We start from the raw sequence: 19256 nt of genomic DNA, 5'->3' as shown, positions 1-19256 counted from the left end.
TGTCCTAACCGACTTGCCAAAACTATAGTTTGTTAACAAGAAAAATGTGGAGTGGTTGAAAAACGAGTTTTAATGACTCCAACCTAAGTGTATGTAAACTTCCGACTTGTATATACTGTATTCTAGTCATGGCTCATCCTATATAACTACTGCTGTACACACCTTTTCTATTCACATACTGTCCATACTGTCAATTCACACACACCCTTTGACTTTTTCCGCATTTTGTTGTGTTACAGCCTGAATTTAAAATGGATTAAACTGAGATTCGTTGTCACTGGCCTTCACACAATACCCCATAACGTCAAAGTGGAATTATGTTTTTTGATTTTCTTTAGAATTAATAAAAAATGTAAAACTTAAATGTCTTGAGTCAATAAGTATTCAACCCCTTTGTTATGGCAAGCTTAAATAAATTCAGGAGTAAAAATGTGCTTAACAAGTCACATAATAAGTTGCATGGACTCACTCTGTGTGCAATAATAGTGTTTAACATGATTTATTGACTACCTTGTCTCTGTACCCCACACATACAATTATCTGTAAGGTCCCTCAGTCGAGCAGTGAATTTCAAAAACAGATTAAACCACAAAGAACAGGGAGGTTTTCCAATCTCAAAGAAGGGCACCTATTGGTAGATGGGTCAAAATAAAAAAAGCCGACATTGAATATCCATTTGAGCATGGTGAAGTTATTAATACACCGAGTCACTGTGAGGATACAGGCGTCCTTCCTAACTCAGTTGCCGGAGAGGAAGGAAACTGCTCAGGGATTTCACCATGAGGCCAATGGTGACTTTACAACAGTTACAGTGTTCAATGGCTGTGATAGGAGAAAACTGAGGATGGATGAACAACATTGTAGTTACTCTACAATACTAACCTAAATGACAGAGTGAAAAGAAGGAATCCTGTACAAAATACAAATATTCCAAAACATGCATTCTGTCTGCAGCAAGGCACTAAAGTAATACTGCATAAAAAGTGGCAAAGCAATTCACTTTTTGTCCTAAATAGAAAGTGTTATGTTTGGGACAAATCCAATACAACACATTACTGATACCACTCTCCATATTTTCAAGCATAGTGGTGGCTGCATCATGTTATGGGTATGCTTGTAATCGTTAAGGACTGGGGAGTTTTTCAGGATAAAAAATAAACGGAATGGAGCTAAGCACAATTGTCTAGCAATGATCAACAACCAATTTGACAGAGCTTGAAGAATTTTCTAAAGAATAATGGTCAAATATTGCACAATCCAGGTGTGGAAAGCTCTTAGAGATTTACCCAGAAAGACCCACCTCTGTAATCGCTGCCAAAGGTGCTTCTACAAAGTATTGACTCAGGGGTGTGAATACCTATGTAAATGAGATATTTCTGTATTTATTTTTCAATAAATTTGCTAACATTTCTTAAAACATGTTTTCACTTTGTCATTATGGGCTATTGTTTGTAGATGGATGAGGGAAAATCTATGTAATCAATTTTGAATTCAAGCTGTAACACAACAAAATGCGGAATAAGTCAAGGGGTATGAATACTTTCTTAAGGAACTGTATGTATATTCCAGACCCAGGTCCGGAGGCTAATTTCCTGCAATTCTATCCATTTTGCCATGGGGTTTCGTACTTTGTATTTAAATACTGTATTCTCGACATAGCTCATTCAAATATTTCTACATTGTAGTTACACTGTTATTTATGCATACCACATATTTATTCATAATATATACTGGATTCTTAACATAACTCTAATATATCTACTGCTGTACATATCATTCTTAATATATCTTGTGTAAATTCATCTGGTGTATGTACGTATAGAATGGACTTCTTGATAAAAAATGTAAATACAAAATATGTTGATTATTTCTGTACTTGTTTGACATTTTACTGCATTGTTAGAAGCTAGTAACTGCTACAGCATCTGCTAAACTGTGTACGCGACCAATACACTTTTAATTTGATTTGTAACATAGTCATTGTAACATAGTTGTTGTAACTTAGTTATTGTAATGTAGTTATTGTAATTTAGTTATTGTAACTTAGTTATTGTAGCTTAGTTATTGTAACTTAGTTATTGTGACTTAGTTGTTGTAACGTAGTTATTGGAGTTATTTTAACGTAGTTATTGGAGTTATTGTAATTTAGTTATTGGCGTTGTTGTAACTTTGTTATTGGAGTTATTGTAACTTAGTCATTGTAAGACCGTGACAATGTTTCTAAGATAAAGCTAGACTTAGGGAGAAGTGTGCCATCAGATTTAGGAAAGTCACAGAAGTTTGTTTGTGAAGGACATTTAGGTTTCTACTTTCCGTGGCTTCCCCTAAACTAAAACATGAGACACAAAACTACTGTTGTTATAATAATATTTCTACAAGGAAAGAAGTGCTTCATCATGTTGATAAATATTTGTAAGATGTAAAAGTTCCTTATTGTCTCAGTCCAATAAATCTCTCCCTTTGCTATCTTTTGGAACTGGAACAACTGTGGGGGAACTTTTTACTGGAAGTGCTTTCCAAATGGCACCCTATTCCCTACATAGGGCTCTGGACAAACACACACCATAGGGAATAGGGTGCCATTTGGAAGCAGACTGGGTCAGTTTACAGTATTGACAGCAGCACAATTAGTGCACAAAATAGAAGGTTAAAGTCAATTCAGAATCTCCAGTGGGTTTTTATACGTGTTTCTGTAAATAAATCAATGTGAAGTATTTTTGGTAGATGCCATCACCCTCTCTATTTTGAAATATGACTTTACCCAGAAGAAAAGCCAATTTCTATAGAAGCCTTTATACTACATGACTTTACCCATATGAGCAGCCCATTCTATATAAGCCTTTATACTACATGACTTTACCCAGATGAGCATCCCATTCTATATAAGCCTATAGTAGTGCAGACATTTCTAAACTTCATAAGTGTGAATGTACAGTAACAGTCCAAAGTTTGGACACACATACTCATTCAAGGGTTTTTCTTTATTTTTACTATTTTCTATATATATATAAAAATAGTGAAGACATCAAAACTGTGAAATAACACATATGGAATGATGTAGTAACCAAAAAAGCGTTAAACATATCAAAACAGCCACCCTTTGAATGGAAGAACCAGAGTTACCTCTGCTGCAGAGGATAAGTTCATTAGAGTTACCAGCCTTAGAAATTGCAGCCCAAATAAATGCTTCACAGAGTTCAACTCACAGACACATCTCAACATAAATTGTTCAGAGGGGACTGTGTGAATCAGGCCTTCATGGTCGAATTGCTGCAAAGAAACCACTACTAAAGGAGACCAATAAGAAGAAGAGACCTGCTTGGGCCAAGAAACAAGAGCAATTGACATTAGACCGGTGGAAATGTGTCCTTTGGTCTGGAGTCCAAATTGGAGATATTTGGTTCCAACTGCCGTGTCTTTGTGAGACGCGGTGTGGGTGAACGGATGATCTCCGCATGTGTGTTTCCCACCGTAAAGCATGGAGGAGGGGGTGTTATGGTGTGGAGGTGCTTTGCTGGTGACACTGTCTGTGATTTATTTAGAATTCAAGGCACACTTAACCAGCATGGCTACCACAGCATTCTGCAGCGATACGCCATCCCATCTGGTTTGGGCTTAGTGGGACTATCATTTGTTTTTCAACAGGACAATGACCCAACACACCTCCAGGCTGTGTAAGGGCTATTTGAGTGATGAAGAGCTGCATCAGATGACCTGGCCTCCACAATCCCCCGACCTCAACCCAATTGGGATGGTTTGGGATGAGTCGGACCACAGAGTGAAGGAAAAGCAGCCAACAAGTGCTCAGCATATGTGGGAACTCCTTCAAGACTGTTGGAAAAGCATTCCTCATGAAGATGGTTGAATGAAAAAGAGTATGCAAAGCTGTCATCAAGGCAAAGGGTGGCTGTTTCTATATGTTTAACGCTTTTTTGGTTACTACATGATTCCATATTTGTTATTTCACAGTTTTGATGTCTTCACTATTATTCTACAATGTAGAAAATAGTAAAAAATTAAGAAAAATCCTTGAACGAGTAGGTGTGTCCAAACTTTTGACGGGTAGTGTATGTCTCTTCTCTTCTCCAGTTCAGCTTTCTTTCTCCAGCAGAAGAGAAGACATGGGTCAAAGTGTAAAAATAGGGCCCTGGTTTACAGACAACGTGACATGACTGGCCAACCAACACACAACAGACGACCAAACCACACACACGTAACTGGGATAGACAACTCCACACACACAACAACACACCTAGGCTACACAACACACCTATCTGGGCTTACACAAAACTAGAACTACAACTACGCTACACAACCTCAACCAGCAACACATCTCCAAGTTTAACTTAATGAATGAAAATATAACACATTTCAAAATAGAATAGCATTGACCTGTGACGTAGATTTGACTTTTGGGTCATTTCAACTACCTGTTTAAATCTCCCCCAGCATCTAACAGAGCTGTTGGTCAGCTGAATGAAACCACGTCTAACCTCATGTCTAAACCCACAACTCATCTAATAGAGCTGTTGGTCAGCTGAATTAATAATAATAATAATACTAATAATGTTTTATTGTCACATACACTGGATAGGTGCAGTGAAATGTGTTGTTTTATAAGGTCAGCCATAAACCATGTTTAACCTCATGTCTAAACCACAGCTCAGATGTCCTTCTTAGCAGCATGGGTCTGACCATGACGACATGGCCATCAGCCTTCTCATTCATGATCTGAATGAGGCAAGGACATTCTAGTACACTCTAGAACTATAGAACTCTTGGACATTCTAGAAATCTAGAACACTAGAAATCTAGGACACTAGCACTCCATGATACTCTAGAACTCTCGAACACTCTAGAACTCTGGGACACTGTAGAACACTCTACAACTCTAAGACATTCTAGAACACCTGGCTGAGGCTCACCGGGCGGCCAGGGATTACCAGTGCTTTCCACAACATCAACAACCAACAACCAGCAGACCCCTGTCCTGTCCCCAGCCAGCCAGTATGTCAGTAGACACAGTACCTGCGAAATCTCACCCTATTGCCTAACTAGTGCACAAAGTTTAGGGTACCATTTGGGATGCGGCCAGTGTGACTCTGAGGCTGCGTAAAGGGACATGTTCACATGGCTCTCATTGTTGATCTGTTACTCATACGCTATATTATAGCCAGCGAGTGTTTGGCAGGGAGCCACATCAGTGCTATCAGGCTAGATCACAGGGCTAAATATACCTGGTGGCTGCTGAGGGAGGGAGGGAAGGAGGTGGGACGTAACTACTGAGGCAGGCTGTCCCGACACTTTTAAATACAAAGGTGCTATTTAGAACCAAAAAGGGTTCTTCGGCTGTTCCATTTACATTTTAGTCATTTTAGGAAAACCTTTTGAAGAACTCCTTTTTTGGTTCCAGGAAGAACCCTTTTGGGTTCCATGTAGAACCCTTTACACAGAGGGTTCTATATGGAACCCAGGAGAGTTCTACCTGGAACCAAAAAAGGGTTCTCCTATGGGTGACACCTGCAGAACACTTTTGGAGTGTAGGGACTGGGGTGGTATGAAGAAGCTATGACGTTATTATGGGTAGAGGTCGGGAGATGTTCTGGACCATTATTAAGGGGATGCATCTGTTATGGATCGACGGGAGGAGGTCGGGAGATGTTCTGGACCATGCTCTGAGGCCTGCTAGGGCCCTGAAGTCTTCCTGACTATGTTACCAGCCGATGGAGCACTCTGGGCCGGCAGAAGCTGCTAAAAACCGAATGATTTGTCCAATGTACTGTAGCTCCTGTGTTAGGTGCATAAATCTTCTTATCGTTGGAATTTACTGACTGGCTCTAACCTCAACCCTGACCTCTTGACCCCGTCAGAGCCCTCACCATGACGATTTACGTAGCATCGGGTAGCAGGCGTTTCCTTGTAAAACTCATCTTAAAGATGCATTTTTTATTTTTTTTATTTCACCTTTTTTTAACCAGGTAAGCCAGTTGAGAACAAGTTCTCATTTACAACTGCGACCTGGCCAAGATAAAGCAAAGTAGTGCGATAAAAACAACAACACAGAGTTCCATATGGGGTAAAACAAAACGTACAGTCAATAACACAATAGAAAATATATTTACAGTGTGTGCAAATGTAGTAAGTTATGAAGGTAAGGCAATAAATAGGCCATAGTGCAAAATAATTACAATTAGTATTAACATTTACATTACATTACAAATTGGTGCATTCACCTTATGATAATGAGTGGGACAACCACTTTACAATTATTTTTATTTTTTATTTTTTGGGGGGTGGGGTAAGGGGGGGTAGAAGGATTACTTTATCCTATCCCAGGTATTCCTTAAAGAGGTGGGGTTTCAAGTGTCTCCGGAAGGTGGTGAGTGACTCGATGTGCAGAAGATGATGTGCAAATAGAGATACTGGGGTGCAAATTAGCAAAATAAATAACAATGTAAATAACAATATGGGGATGAGGTAGTTGGGTGGGCTAATTACAGATGGGCTGTGTACAGGTGCAGTGATCGGTAAGGTGCTCTGACAACTGATGCTTAAAGTTAGTGAGGGAGATAAGTGTCTCCAGCTTCAGAGATTTTTGCAGTTCATTCCAGTCATTTGCAGCAGAGAACTGGAAGGAATGGCGGCCAAAGGAGGTGTTGGCTTTGGGTGGGTGTTGCTATGGTGACCAATAAGCTAAGATAAGGTGGGGATTTGCCTAGAAGTGATTTATAGATGACCTGGAGCCAGTGGGTTTGGCGACGAATATGTAGTGAGGGCCAGCCAACGAGAGCGTACAGGTCACAATGGTGGGTAGAATATGGGGCTTTGGTGACAAAACGGATGGCACTGTGATAGACTACATCCAATTTGCTGAGTAGAGTGTTGGAGGCTATTTTGTAAATTACATCGCCAAAGTCAAGGATCGGTAGGATAGTCAGTTTTTTACGAGGGCATGTTTAGCAGCATGAGTGAAGGAGGCTTAGTTCCGAAATAGGAAGCCGATTCTAGATTTAACTTTGGATTGGAGATGCTTAATGTGAGTCTGGAAGGAGAGTTTACAGTTTAACCAGACACCTAGGTATTTGTAGTTGTCCACATATTCTAAGCCACACCCGCCGAGAGTAGTGATTCTAGTCGGGCGGACGGGTGCAAGCAGCGTTCGATTGAAGAGCATGCATTTAGTTTTACTAGCGTTTAAGAGCAGTTGGAGGCCACGGAAGGAGTGTTGTATGGCATTGAAGCTCGTTTGGAGGTTTGTTAACACAGTGTCCAATGAAGGGCCAGATGTATACAAAATGGTGTCGTCTGCGTAGAGGTGGATCTGAGAGTCAGCAGCAAGAGCGACATCATTGATATACACAGAGAATAGAGTCAGCCCGAGAATTGAACCCTGTGGCACCCCCATAGAGACTGCCAGAGGTCCAGACAACAGGCCCTCCGATTTGACACATTGAACTCTATCTGAGAAGTAGTCGGTGAACCAGGCGAGGCAGTCATTTGAGAAACCAAGGCTATTTAGTCTGCCAATAAGAATGATAGTGGAAAGCATGGCCAGCCGTAGCAAAATGCTTATTGAAATTCTCGATTATCGTAGATTTATCTGTGGTGACAGTGTTTCCTAGCCTCAGTGCAGTGGGCTCCTGGGAGGAAATGCTCTTATTTTCCATGGACTTTACAGTGTCCCAAAACTCCTTTGGAGTTGGTGCTACAGGATGCACATTTCTGTATGAAAAAGTTAGCCTTTGCTTTCCTGACTGCTTGTGTATATTGGTTTCTAAATGCCAAGCATCACGTCTGGAGGAAACAAGGCACCATCCCTACAGTGAAGCATGGTGTCGGCAGCATCATGCTTTGAGGATGTTTTACAGCGTCATGGAGATTAGTCAGGTTTGAGGAATAGAGATCTACCTAAATAAAGATAAAATGTTTTTTTTTATCTTTCATAACTTTTGAAACTTCCGGTTCCTGACTTTCTGTTTGAGAAAGAGTAAGTTAACACCAAGCCAGTATTTAGTGACCTCACAGAGAGTAACAGTAACAGGAGCTCCTTGTACAGTGTGCATACATTTTCCTATGGGTGGCCCCCAGTAGGAATCGAACCCACAACCCTAGCATTGCAAGCACCATGCTCTACAAACTGAGCCAAATAGGACCGTACTGAGAATGCACTAGATCAGTAAATAAAAACACACACACACACAAAAACAGGCCAAATCCGTAAAATATTTTCATGTTTTATACTTTTATGACGGACGAGATCTAGTGTAAAGGACCCCAGCCTCTTGTCAACGCCCCATTCTATCCAGAATATTGCACTGTACCCATTTCTACCAAGCCCAAACAGGCTCTGTTGTTTGTCAGACCCGAAACACAGTGGCTCATTGTGGAACCTTCCTCAATAGCTCTGGTCTAACATTTCAGCCCTCAGAATGCCAGACTTCTGTGTCCCAACTGGCACCCTATTCCCTATATAGTGCACTATGTCTGGCCAGGGCCCACAGGGGTCTAGGACAAAAGTAGTGCACTATATCGGTGAAAGGGTATGGAATCCCGTGTAGCTCAGTTGGTAGAGTATGGCGTTTGCAACGCCAGGGTTGTGGGTTCGATTCCCACGGGGGGCCAGTATGATTTTTTTTATTTTTATGTATGCACTCACTAACTGTAAGTCGCTCTAGATAAGAGCGTCTGCTAAATGACAAAAAATATAAATAAATGTAAAAATGAATCAGAATGCAGAGCCTTTCATTACAGAGTATTCATAGATACTGTTCAGGAACTGGGACTCACGTCAATACAGACTCAGAGCCTTTCATTACAGAGTATTCATAGATACTGTTCAGGAACTGGGACTCACGTCAATACAGACTCAGGGCCTTTCATTACAGAGTATTCATAGATACTGGGACTCACGTCAATACAGACTCAGAGCCTTTCATTACAGAGTATTCATAGATACTGGGACTCACGTCAATACAGACTCAGAGCCTTTCATTACAGAGTATTCATAGATACTGGGACTCACGTCAATACAGACTCAGAGCCTTTCATTACAGAGTATTCATAGATACTGTTCAGGAACTGGGACTCACGTCAATACAGACTCAGAGCCTTTCATTACAGAGTATTCATAGATACTGGGACTCACGTCAATACAGACTCAGAGCCTTTCATTACAGAGTATTCATAGATACTGGGACTCACGTCAATACAGGAGAAGGTGTGATGGTGTGGGGGTGCTTTGCTGGTGACACTGTCTGTGATTCATTTAGAACTAAAGGCAGACTTAACCAGCATGGCTACCACAGCATTCTTTCAGCGATGCGCCATCCCATCTGGTTTGCGCTTAGTGGGACTATCATTTGTTTTTCAACAGGACAATGACCCAACACACCTCCAGGCTGTGGAAGGGCTATTTGACCAAGAAGGAGAGTGATGAGTGCTGCATCAGATGACCTGGCCTCCACAATCCCCCGACCTCAATCCAATTGAGATGGTGTGGGATGAGTTGGACCGCAGAGTGAAGGAAAAGCAGCCAACAAGTGCTTTCCAAGACTGTTGGAAAAGCATTACTCGTGAAGCTGGTTGAGAGAATGCCAAGAGTGTGCAAAGCTGTCATCAAGGCAAAGGGTGGCTACTTTGAAGAATCTTAAATATAAAATATAATATGATTTGTTTAACACTTTTCGGGTTACTACATGATTCCAAACGCATCTCTTTCCTGAGCGGTATGACGGCTGCGTGGTCCCATGGTGTTTATATTTTGCGTACTATTGTGTGTACAGATGAACGTGGTACCTTCAGGCGTTTGGAAATTGCTCCCAAGGATGAACCAGACTTGTGGAGGTCTACAATTTTTTTCTGAGATCTTTGCTGATTTCTTTTGATTTTCCCATGATGTCAAGCAAAGAGGCACTGAGTTTGAAGGTAGGCCTTGAAATACATCCACAGGTACACCTCCAATTGACTCAAATGATGTCAATTAGCCTATCAGAAGCTTCTAAAGCCATTTTCCAAGCTGTTTAAAGGCACAGTCAACTTAGTGTATGTAAACTTCTGACCCACTGGAATGGTGATACAGTGAATTATAAGTGAAATAATCTGTCTGTAAACAATTGTTGGAAAAATTACTTGTGTCATGCACAAAGTAGATGTCCTAACCAACATACCAAAACTATAGTTTGTTAACAAGACATTTGTGGAGTGGTTGAAAAACGAGTTTTAATGACTCCAACCTAAGTGTATGTAAACTTCACTGTAGCTGAACTTAAATACCTTAATAAAAGCTTTGATTTTTATAATGTTTTTTCTGAACAAAGAGTGAGAAAGGGAGAGAGAGAGAGAGATAGTGAGAGAGAGAGAGAGAGAGAGAGAGAGAGAGAGAGAGAGAGAGAGAGAGAGAGAGAGAGAGAGAGAGAGAGAGAGAGAGAGAGAGGGATGAAAAGCGAGAGAAAGGGAGAGATGGAGAGACATAAAGGGAAAGATGGAGAGAGAGAGAGACAGAGAGAATGCAAAGAAAAGGGTATGCAAGAGAGAAAGTTCTTGTGAAAACAATTATTTAAAATATTGTTTTCCCACAGTCCTTGTTTTGGTGCCCCGTTGACCAACAACAGCCTCAGGCTCTTAACCTAACCCTGGACCTGGACCTGGACCTGGGTCTGGACCTGGGTCTGGACCTGGGCCTACAGAGAGTTGACTGTGTAGGTCTATTGTTGTATCTGTACATGATGGTAGGTTTGTATAGGGGCCTGTTTCTATAGGGGCCTGTTTGTATAGGGGCCTGTTTCTATAGGGGCAGCTTTGTATAGGGGCCTGTTTCTATAGGGGCAGCTTTGTATAGGGGCTTGTTTCTATGGGGGCCTGTTTCTATAGGGGCAGGTTTGTATAGGGGCCTGTTTCTATAGGGGCAGCTTTGTATAGGGGCCTGTTTCTATAGGGGCCTGTTTCTATAGGGGCAGGTTTGTATAGGGGCCGACAGGTTACCCTGCGAGTTGCTGGAGACAGGTAAAGTTATAATTCTGTGCATCAAACTCGTATCGTTTACTGATATATGGACTGATACGGATGGAGAATGAAGTAGCCCCTAGATGCTGATCCTGGGTCAGTTAGAAATGTTCCTTACTAATGGTTAAGGTTAAGATTGGGGGAGCTTAAGCTGATACTAGATTCTGATCCCCCCCTCCCCTCCCGGAGTGACTGATACGTGGATAGTGAATGTGACAAGGTGGTCTACAATGTTACCTGGTTGGTGGAAGTTTGGGGACAGCTCCCTAGCGACGGCCCTAGCGATGTCACAATCCTGTCTGGCAGAGAGAGCTGCCTGGTCCGCGGCCTCTCCCTTCGTCCTGGCATGAGCCGTCCTGGAGAAGCACACACACACACACACACACACAAACACACACACACACACCGCATTAGAACACCAACACACACACACACACACCGCATTAGAACACCAACACACACACACACACACCGCATTAGAACACTAACACACACACGCACTGTTTTTACTGGCAGCCATTTATCAGTAAGATACTGTAATATATATATATATATATATAATATCCAAAGAAACGTTGGTTTAACAGTACATTACTGTCAAGAGAGGAAGGAAACACAGTCAACATCCAACAGCATGTACCTGTACCTAAAGCCAAAATGCTCTAATGAGTTTTGGGATCATGGTTAGTATTATCACAGAGCTGCATTACTGCACAATACTGTGGTTTAGATGGTAGCTTACACACACACACACACACACACACACACACACACACACACACACACACACACACACACACACACACACACTCACACACACACACACACACACACACACACAGACACACAGACACACACACAGACACACACACACACACACACACACACAAACACACACAGACACACACAAACCATGAGAGCCGTGGCTGGGTATTAGATGAGGACAGGCTGTGAGCAGTCACAGTGTGTGTTAGGGATACACACACACACACACACACAGACACACACACACCCTAGGGACAGAGGATTTTAAGAACACCACTACACCAGAGGAACAGAGAGTAAACAACACAATGGATGTGTCTCAAATGGGATCCTATTTGAGTGCCATTTGGGTGCCATTTGGGTGCCATTTGGGTGCCATTTGGGTGCCATTTGGGTGCTATTTGGGACACCGACAGTACTAACACCAATGCACAATATGCTAGAGACTGAGGGGAAGAACAACAGAGTAGAGACTGACAGGAAGAACAACAGAGTAGAGACTGACAGGAAGAACAACAGAGTAGAGACTGACAGGAAGAACAACAGAGTAGAGACTGACAGGAAGAACAACAGAGAGTAGAGACTGACAGGAAGAACAACAGAGTAGAGACTGACAGGAAGAACAACAGAGTAGAGACTGACAGGAAGAACAACAGAGTAGAGACTAACAGGAAGAACAACAGAGTAGAGACTGGCAGGAAGAACAACAGAGAGTAGAGACTGACAGGAAGAACAACAGAGTAGAGACTGACAGGAAGAACAACAGAGTAGAGACTGACAGGAAGAACAACAGAGTAGAGACTGACAGGAAGAACAACAGAGAGTAGAGACTGACAGGAAGAAGAACACAGAGTAGAGACTGACAGGAAGAACAACAGAGTAGAGACTGGCAGGAAGAACAACAGAGAGTAGAGACTGACAGGAAGAACAACAGAGTAGAGACTGACAGGAAGAACGACAGAGTAGAGACTGACAGGAAGAACAACAGAGTAAAGACTGACAGGAAGAACAACAGAGAGTAGAGACTGACAGGAAGAACAACAGAGTAGAGACTGACAGGAAGAACAACAGAGTAGAGACTGACAGGAAGAACAACAGAGTAGAGACTGGCAGGAAGAACAACAGAGAGTAGAGACTGACAGGAAGAAGAACACAGAGTAGAGACTGACAGGAAGAACAACAGAGTAAAGACTGACAGGAAGAACAACAGAGTAGAGACTGACAGGAAGAACAACAGAGTAGAGACTGACAGGAAGAACAACAGAGTAGAGACTGACAGGAAGAACAACAGAGTAGAGACTGACAGGAAGGACAACAGAGTAGAGACTGACAGGAAGAACAACACAGAGTAGAGACTGACAGGAAGAACAACAGAGAGTAGAGACTGACAGGAAGAACAACAGAGAGTAGAGACTGACAGGAAGAAGAACACAGAGTAGATCAGTAAAGTCCCAGTCAGCCCTAGACATGCCATGCAAGGCTCCTGTTGAATGATACTGGTATTTGGTATTTTATTAGGATCCCCATTAGCTGTTGCGAAAGCAGCAGCTACTCTTCCTGACGTAATACAGAACATTAATAGACAAGAACAGCTCAAGGACAGAACTACATCAGTTTTAAAAAAGGCACATGTAGCCTACATATCAATACATACACACAAACTATCTAGGTCAAATAGGGGAGAGGCGTTGTGCTGTGAGATGTTGCTTTATCTGTTTTTCGAAACCAGGTTTGCTGTTCATTTGAGCAATATGAGATGGAACGGAGTTCCATGCAATAATGGCTGTATACAGTGCATTCTGAAAATATTCAGACCGCTTGACTTTTTCCACATTTTGTTACGTTACAGCCTTATTCTAAAATTGATTAACACAATACCCCATCATGACAAAGCAAAAACAGGTTTTTAGACATTTTTGCAAATGTATAAAAAATTTAACTGAGCAATCGGGGGAGAAGGGCCTTGGTCAGGGAGGTGACCAAGAACCCAAAGGTCACTCTGACAGAGCTCCAGAGTTCCTCTGTGGGGATGGGAGAACCTTCCAGAAGGACAACCATCTCCTCAGTAAAAGGCACATAACAGCCTGCTTGGAGTTTTCCAAAAGGCACCTAAGACTCTCAGACCATGAGAAACAAGATTCTCTGGTCTGATGAAACCAAGATTGAACTCTTTGGCCTGAATGTCAAGTCTGGAGGAAACCTGGCACCATCCCTAGGATGAAGCATTGTGGCAGCATCATGCCACAGATAGAACAATGAGACAGATATTTCACCGGATGTATAAATGTGAAGCATCCGCTTGGCGTTTTACTCACTACCAAATATGGTAGTGAGAGGAAACCCAGTGGCCGGCAGTGTCGAACATCTCTGGAGAGACCTGAAAATAGCTGTGCAGCGACGCTCCCCATCCAACCTGACAAATCTTGAGTGGATCTGCAGTGAAGAATGGGAGGAACTCACCAAATACAGTTGTGCCAAGCTTGTACCCAAGAAGACTCAAGGCTGTAATCACTGCCAAAGGTGCTTCAACAAAGTACTGAGTAAAGGGTCTGAATACTTATGTAAATGTGATATTTTCGTTTTTTATTTTTTATAAATTTGCATACATACACAAAAAAAATGCTTTGTCATTATGGGGTATTGTGTGTAGATTGATGAAAATAAACAACAACAATTTAATCAATTTTAGAATAAGGCTGTATCAAAATGTGGAAAAAGTACATGGGTCTGAATACTTTCCGAATGCACTGTATAATACTATACGCTTTCAAGAATTTGTTCTGGATTGGGGGACTGTGAATAGACCCCTGGTGGCATGTCTGGTGGGGTAAAGGTGAGTGTCAGAGCTGTGTGTAAGTTGACTATGCAAACAATTAGGAAATTTTAACACATGAATGTTTCTTATAAAAAGAAGAAGTGATGCAGTCAGTCTCTCCTCAACTCTTATCCAAGAGAGACTGGCATGCATAGTATTTATATCAGCCCTCTGATTACAATGAAGAGCAAGACGTGCCGCTCTGTTCTGGGCCAGCTGCAGCTTAACTAGGTCTTTCCTTGCAGCACTTGACCACACGACTGGACAATAATCAAGACTAGACAAAACTAGAGCCTGCAGGACTTGCTTTTTGGAGTGTGGTGTCAAAAAAGCAGAGCATCTCTTTATTACGGACAGACCTCTCCCGATCTTTAAAACACTTGAATCTATATGTTTTGACCATGACAGTTTACAATCTAAGGTAACACCAAGTGATGCAGTCTCCTCAACTTGTTCAACAGCCACACCATTCATTACCAGATTCAGCTGAGGTCTAGAACGTATGGAATGATTTGTACCAAAAACAATGCTCTTAGTTTGAGAGATGTTCAGGACCAGTTTATTACTGGCCACCGATTCCAAAACAGACTGCAACTCTTTGTTAAGGGTTTCAGTGACTTCATTAGCTGTGGTTGCTGATGCATATATGGTTGAATCATCAGCATACATGGACACACATGCTTTGTTTAATGCCAGTGGCAGGTCATTGGTAAAAATAGAAAAGAGTAGAGGGCCTAGAGAGCTGACCTGCGGTACACCACACTTTACATGTTTGACATTAGAGAAGCTTCCATTAAAGAAAACCTACTGAGTTCTATTAGATAGATAGCTCTGAATCCACGAAATGGCAGAGGTTGAAAAGCCATTACACATATGTTTTCTCAACAACAGGTTACATGTGGATGATCTTGTTCCTGTAGTGTTTGTAAACACCCTGGCAGATTGATTAATAACCTGAACCAGATTACAGGCACTGGTTACAGTGAGAAGCTTCCTCTTGAGCGGACAGCTTGATGAAAACCAGTTAATATTCAGGTCCCCCAAGAAATCAGACCTCTCTGTTTACATCACATACACTATCAAGCATTTAACACATATTATTTAGATACTGACTGTTAGCACCTGGTGGCCTATAGAAACACCCCAAAAGAAAAGGCTTTAGATGTGCCAAAAGTAGAGACTCAGAGCTAGAAAACGGTATATCATACACTACAGTTGATAAACTTGTAACCTCACTTTTGAGAAAATGACCTTTGAATGTTTTGGTACACCTATTGGAGAGCTCTTCTTAGCTAGCTAGCTAACAGTACAGCCAGCTACCGAGCCAGCCAGCTAACGTTAGCTAGCTAGCTAACAGTACACTTTAACTTGAAATGAAAACGACTTCCTGACAAAATTTGAAATGTGTAATATCTGAAAATTTAGCTAGCTCGACTATCTTACCCATATACATGGATGGACGCTTCTCCATCTCTGTCACAGATGCCATGGTTGCCCTTCGTTTGAAGATGTAATCCAGAGACAGGTGTTTTCTCCATATCCTTAGCTATCATAGTTTAATTCCAAATTCTAATTCTAATTTCAAAACTCGGGCCTCCAGAAAGTGGAGAGCAACACTTATGTAGTTCTACTACGTGATATATATATATATTTTTAACCACGTTAGACAGGATTACCTACACATACTGACCAGCTCAAATAGACAGAAGCTCGCTACATGGCAGACCAATCCGAACTCATCTCTTGGCATGTCCAGCCCACTCATTATCTCAGCCAATCATGGCTAAAATGGTTGCTGTCTTTTTCTGTGGCTAAACCAACTAGGCTCGTAATTTAACAATTTTATTCGTATTTACAAGTTTGTTAATAAGCAACATGAAAGTTCACATGTTCCAGTAGGCATTTCGCGCGACATACGCCTAGTCTCCTGAAACGAGTCACATATACAGCAACACCTCCCCCATAAACCTTTTCTGTCTCTTCTATAGATGTTGTATCCTTGTATTGCCACTGCTGTATCATCAAATGAATTATCTATGTGAGTTAGTGATTTTCATGAAACCTTATTTCTAAGGCTACATATATTAATACGGGCTATTTCAGCCCTTTCCTGGGTAGCTTATCAGAGACATAATATGGAAAAGAGCAAACTAAGCAAAAAATATATATACATTCAGCAATTCTGTAAATCAGTTGGTGGGTGTAAGTGTGTGTGTGTCTGCTGCAGGGTTGAAGCTACGAACCCATAGGCTTGGCTCTCTCATCCCTTCCAGTCTTTTGGGAGGGAGGGTGGACAATGAGCCTGTCATAGCGGATGTAAGCAATGTCCCCACGAGCTCTGGTAGCTTTCATGGTTGGGATAAGTGCTTTCCTCTTCTGGCGCACAGCTTCAGGATAGTCCTTGTTGAGGAAGATATACGTTCCTCTCTAGTTCTTGGCTCTTTCCAGAACAACTACCTTGTCCTTGAACCTCAGGAACTTGACCACTATCGGCATGGGCCTGTCACCTGGGCCAGTAGTGGGTTTTCCAGTTCTGTGGGCTCGCTCCACCTCAATCTACGTGGTCCCAGCCACAATGGCTAACCAGGTTGCGGGCTGCGTTCAAACCCTCAAGAAAACCCTGCTAGCTAGCTACCAGCTAGCTGCTACGCCCAACAGCTCCTCAGACCTGGCCTTGGTCTGCAGGATCACTGGACAGATAGTAGTGGTCCCAGCAACTGATGCCAACCCGGTCGCTGGATCCAAACTCAAAAGGTAGCTAGCTACTAAGAAACACTTTCAACAGGAAGTGACGTGATGTGAATGGATTCTGATTCCATCTCTGCTACTCAGGACTTAATATAAATACTACAGAGAGAAGACTCTGCTGCCTGCCCTACTTAACCCTGGTCTCTCTCTCTCTCTCTCTCTCTCTCTCTCTCTCTCTCTCTCTCTCTCTCTCTCTCTCTTTGTCTCTGTCTCTTTGTCTCTCTCTCTCGCTCTCTCTCTCTCTCTCAATTCAATTCAAAGGGCTTTATTGGCATGGGAAACATATGCAAGGTAAACATTAGTAAACATTACACTCACAAAAGTTTTAAAAGAATATAGACATTTCAAATGTTATATTATTGGCTATGAAAATAAATAAACAGATAAATATAGGTTGTATTTACAATGTTGTTTGTGCTCCAATGGTTGCGCTTTTCTCATGGCAACTGGCCACAAATCTTGCTGCTGTGACTGCACACTGTGGTATTTCACCCAATAGATATGGGAGGTTATCAATGTTTGATTTGTTTTCAAATTCTTTGTGGGTCTGTGTGATCTGTGGGAAATGTGTCTCTAATGTGGTCATACATTTGGCAGGAGGTTAGGAAGTGTAGCTCAGTTTCCACCTCATTTTGTGGGCAGTGTGCACATAGCCTGTCTTCTCTTGAGAGCCAGGTCTGCCTACGGCGGCCTTTCTCAATAGCAAGGCTATGCTCACTGAGTCTGTACATAGTCAAGGATTTCTTAATTTAGGGTCAGTCACAGTGGTCAGGTATTCTACCACTGTGTACTCTCTGTTTAGGGCCAGATAGCATTCCAATTTGCTCTGTTCTTTGGTTGATTCTTACCAGCGTGTCAAATAGTTATCTTTTTGCTTTCTCATAGTTTGTTTGGGTCTAAATGTGTTTCTGTCCTGGGGCTCTGTGGGGTCTGTTTGTGTTTGTGTACAGAGCCCCAGGACCAGCTGGCTGAGGGGACTCGTCTCCAGGTTCATCTCTCTGGGATGTTGAGTTTTATGTTCCTTTTGATGGCATAGAAGGCCCTTCTTGCCTTGTCTCTTAGATCGGTCAAAGCCTGGTGGAAGTTACCTGTGGTGATGATGTTTAGGCCGAGGTAGGTGTAATTCTTTGTGTGCTCTAGGACACCATTATTTTTGTCTTACTGAGATTTACTGTCAGGGCCCAGGTCTGACAGAATCTGTGCAGAAGATCTAGTTGCTGCTGTAGGCCCTCCTTGGTTGGGGACAAAAGCACCAGATAATCTGCAAACAGTAGACATTTGATTTCTGAGTCAAGTAGGGTGAGGCCAGGTGCTGCAGACTGTTCTAGTGCCCTCGCCAATTCGTTGATATATATGTTGAATTTGTATTATTGGTCCTGGCAACTGGACCTTTTTTGGAACACCATTATTTTTGTCTTACTGAGATTTACTGTCAGGGCCCAGGTCTGACTGAATCTGTGCAGAAGATCTAGGTGCTGCTGTAGGCCCTCCTTGGTTGGGGACAGAAGCACCAGATCATCAGCAAACAGAAGACATTTGACTTCAGATTCTAGTAGGGTGAGGCCAGGTGCTGCAGACTGTTCTAGTGCCCTCGCCAATTCGTTGATATATATGTTGAAGAGGGTGGGGCTTAAACTGCATCCCTGTCTCACCCTACGGCCCTGTGGAAAGAAATGTGTGTGTTTTTTGCCAATTTTAACTGCACACTTGTTGTTTGTGTACATGGATTTTATAATGTCATATGTTTTCCCCCCAACACCGCTTTCCATCAATTTGTATAGCAGACCCTCATGCGAAATTGAGTCAAAACTTATTTGAAATCAACAAAGCATGAGAAGAGTTTGCCTTTGTTTTGTTTTGTTTGTTTGTCAATTAGGGTGTGCAGGGTGAAACCTGGTTGGTTGTACGGTAATTTAGTAAAAAGCCA

At 42.1% G+C, this 19256-nt stretch overlaps 1 protein-coding gene across 2 annotated transcripts in view; it reads right to left on the bottom strand.

The window, feature by feature from the left end:
- Positions 1 to 19256, bottom strand: part of LOC121569962 (junctophilin-1) — a 107557-nt gene that overhangs the window by 41430 nt on the left and 46871 nt on the right. For both annotated transcript variants that reach the window (XM_041881329.1, XM_045221441.1), the window contains one exon: positions 11239 to 11357. In XM_041881329.1, coding sequence (XP_041737263.1) covers positions 11239 to 11357 — 119 coding nt within the window. The remainder of the gene's footprint in view (positions 1 to 11238; positions 11358 to 19256) is intronic.

This window comes from Coregonus clupeaformis, chromosome 7 (assembly GCF_020615455.1).
Source record: "Coregonus clupeaformis isolate EN_2021a chromosome 7, ASM2061545v1, whole genome shotgun sequence".
Classification (NCBI taxonomy): domain Eukaryota; kingdom Metazoa; phylum Chordata; class Actinopteri; order Salmoniformes; family Salmonidae; genus Coregonus; species Coregonus clupeaformis.
This window is presented reverse-complemented; position numbering and strand designations above follow the sequence as displayed.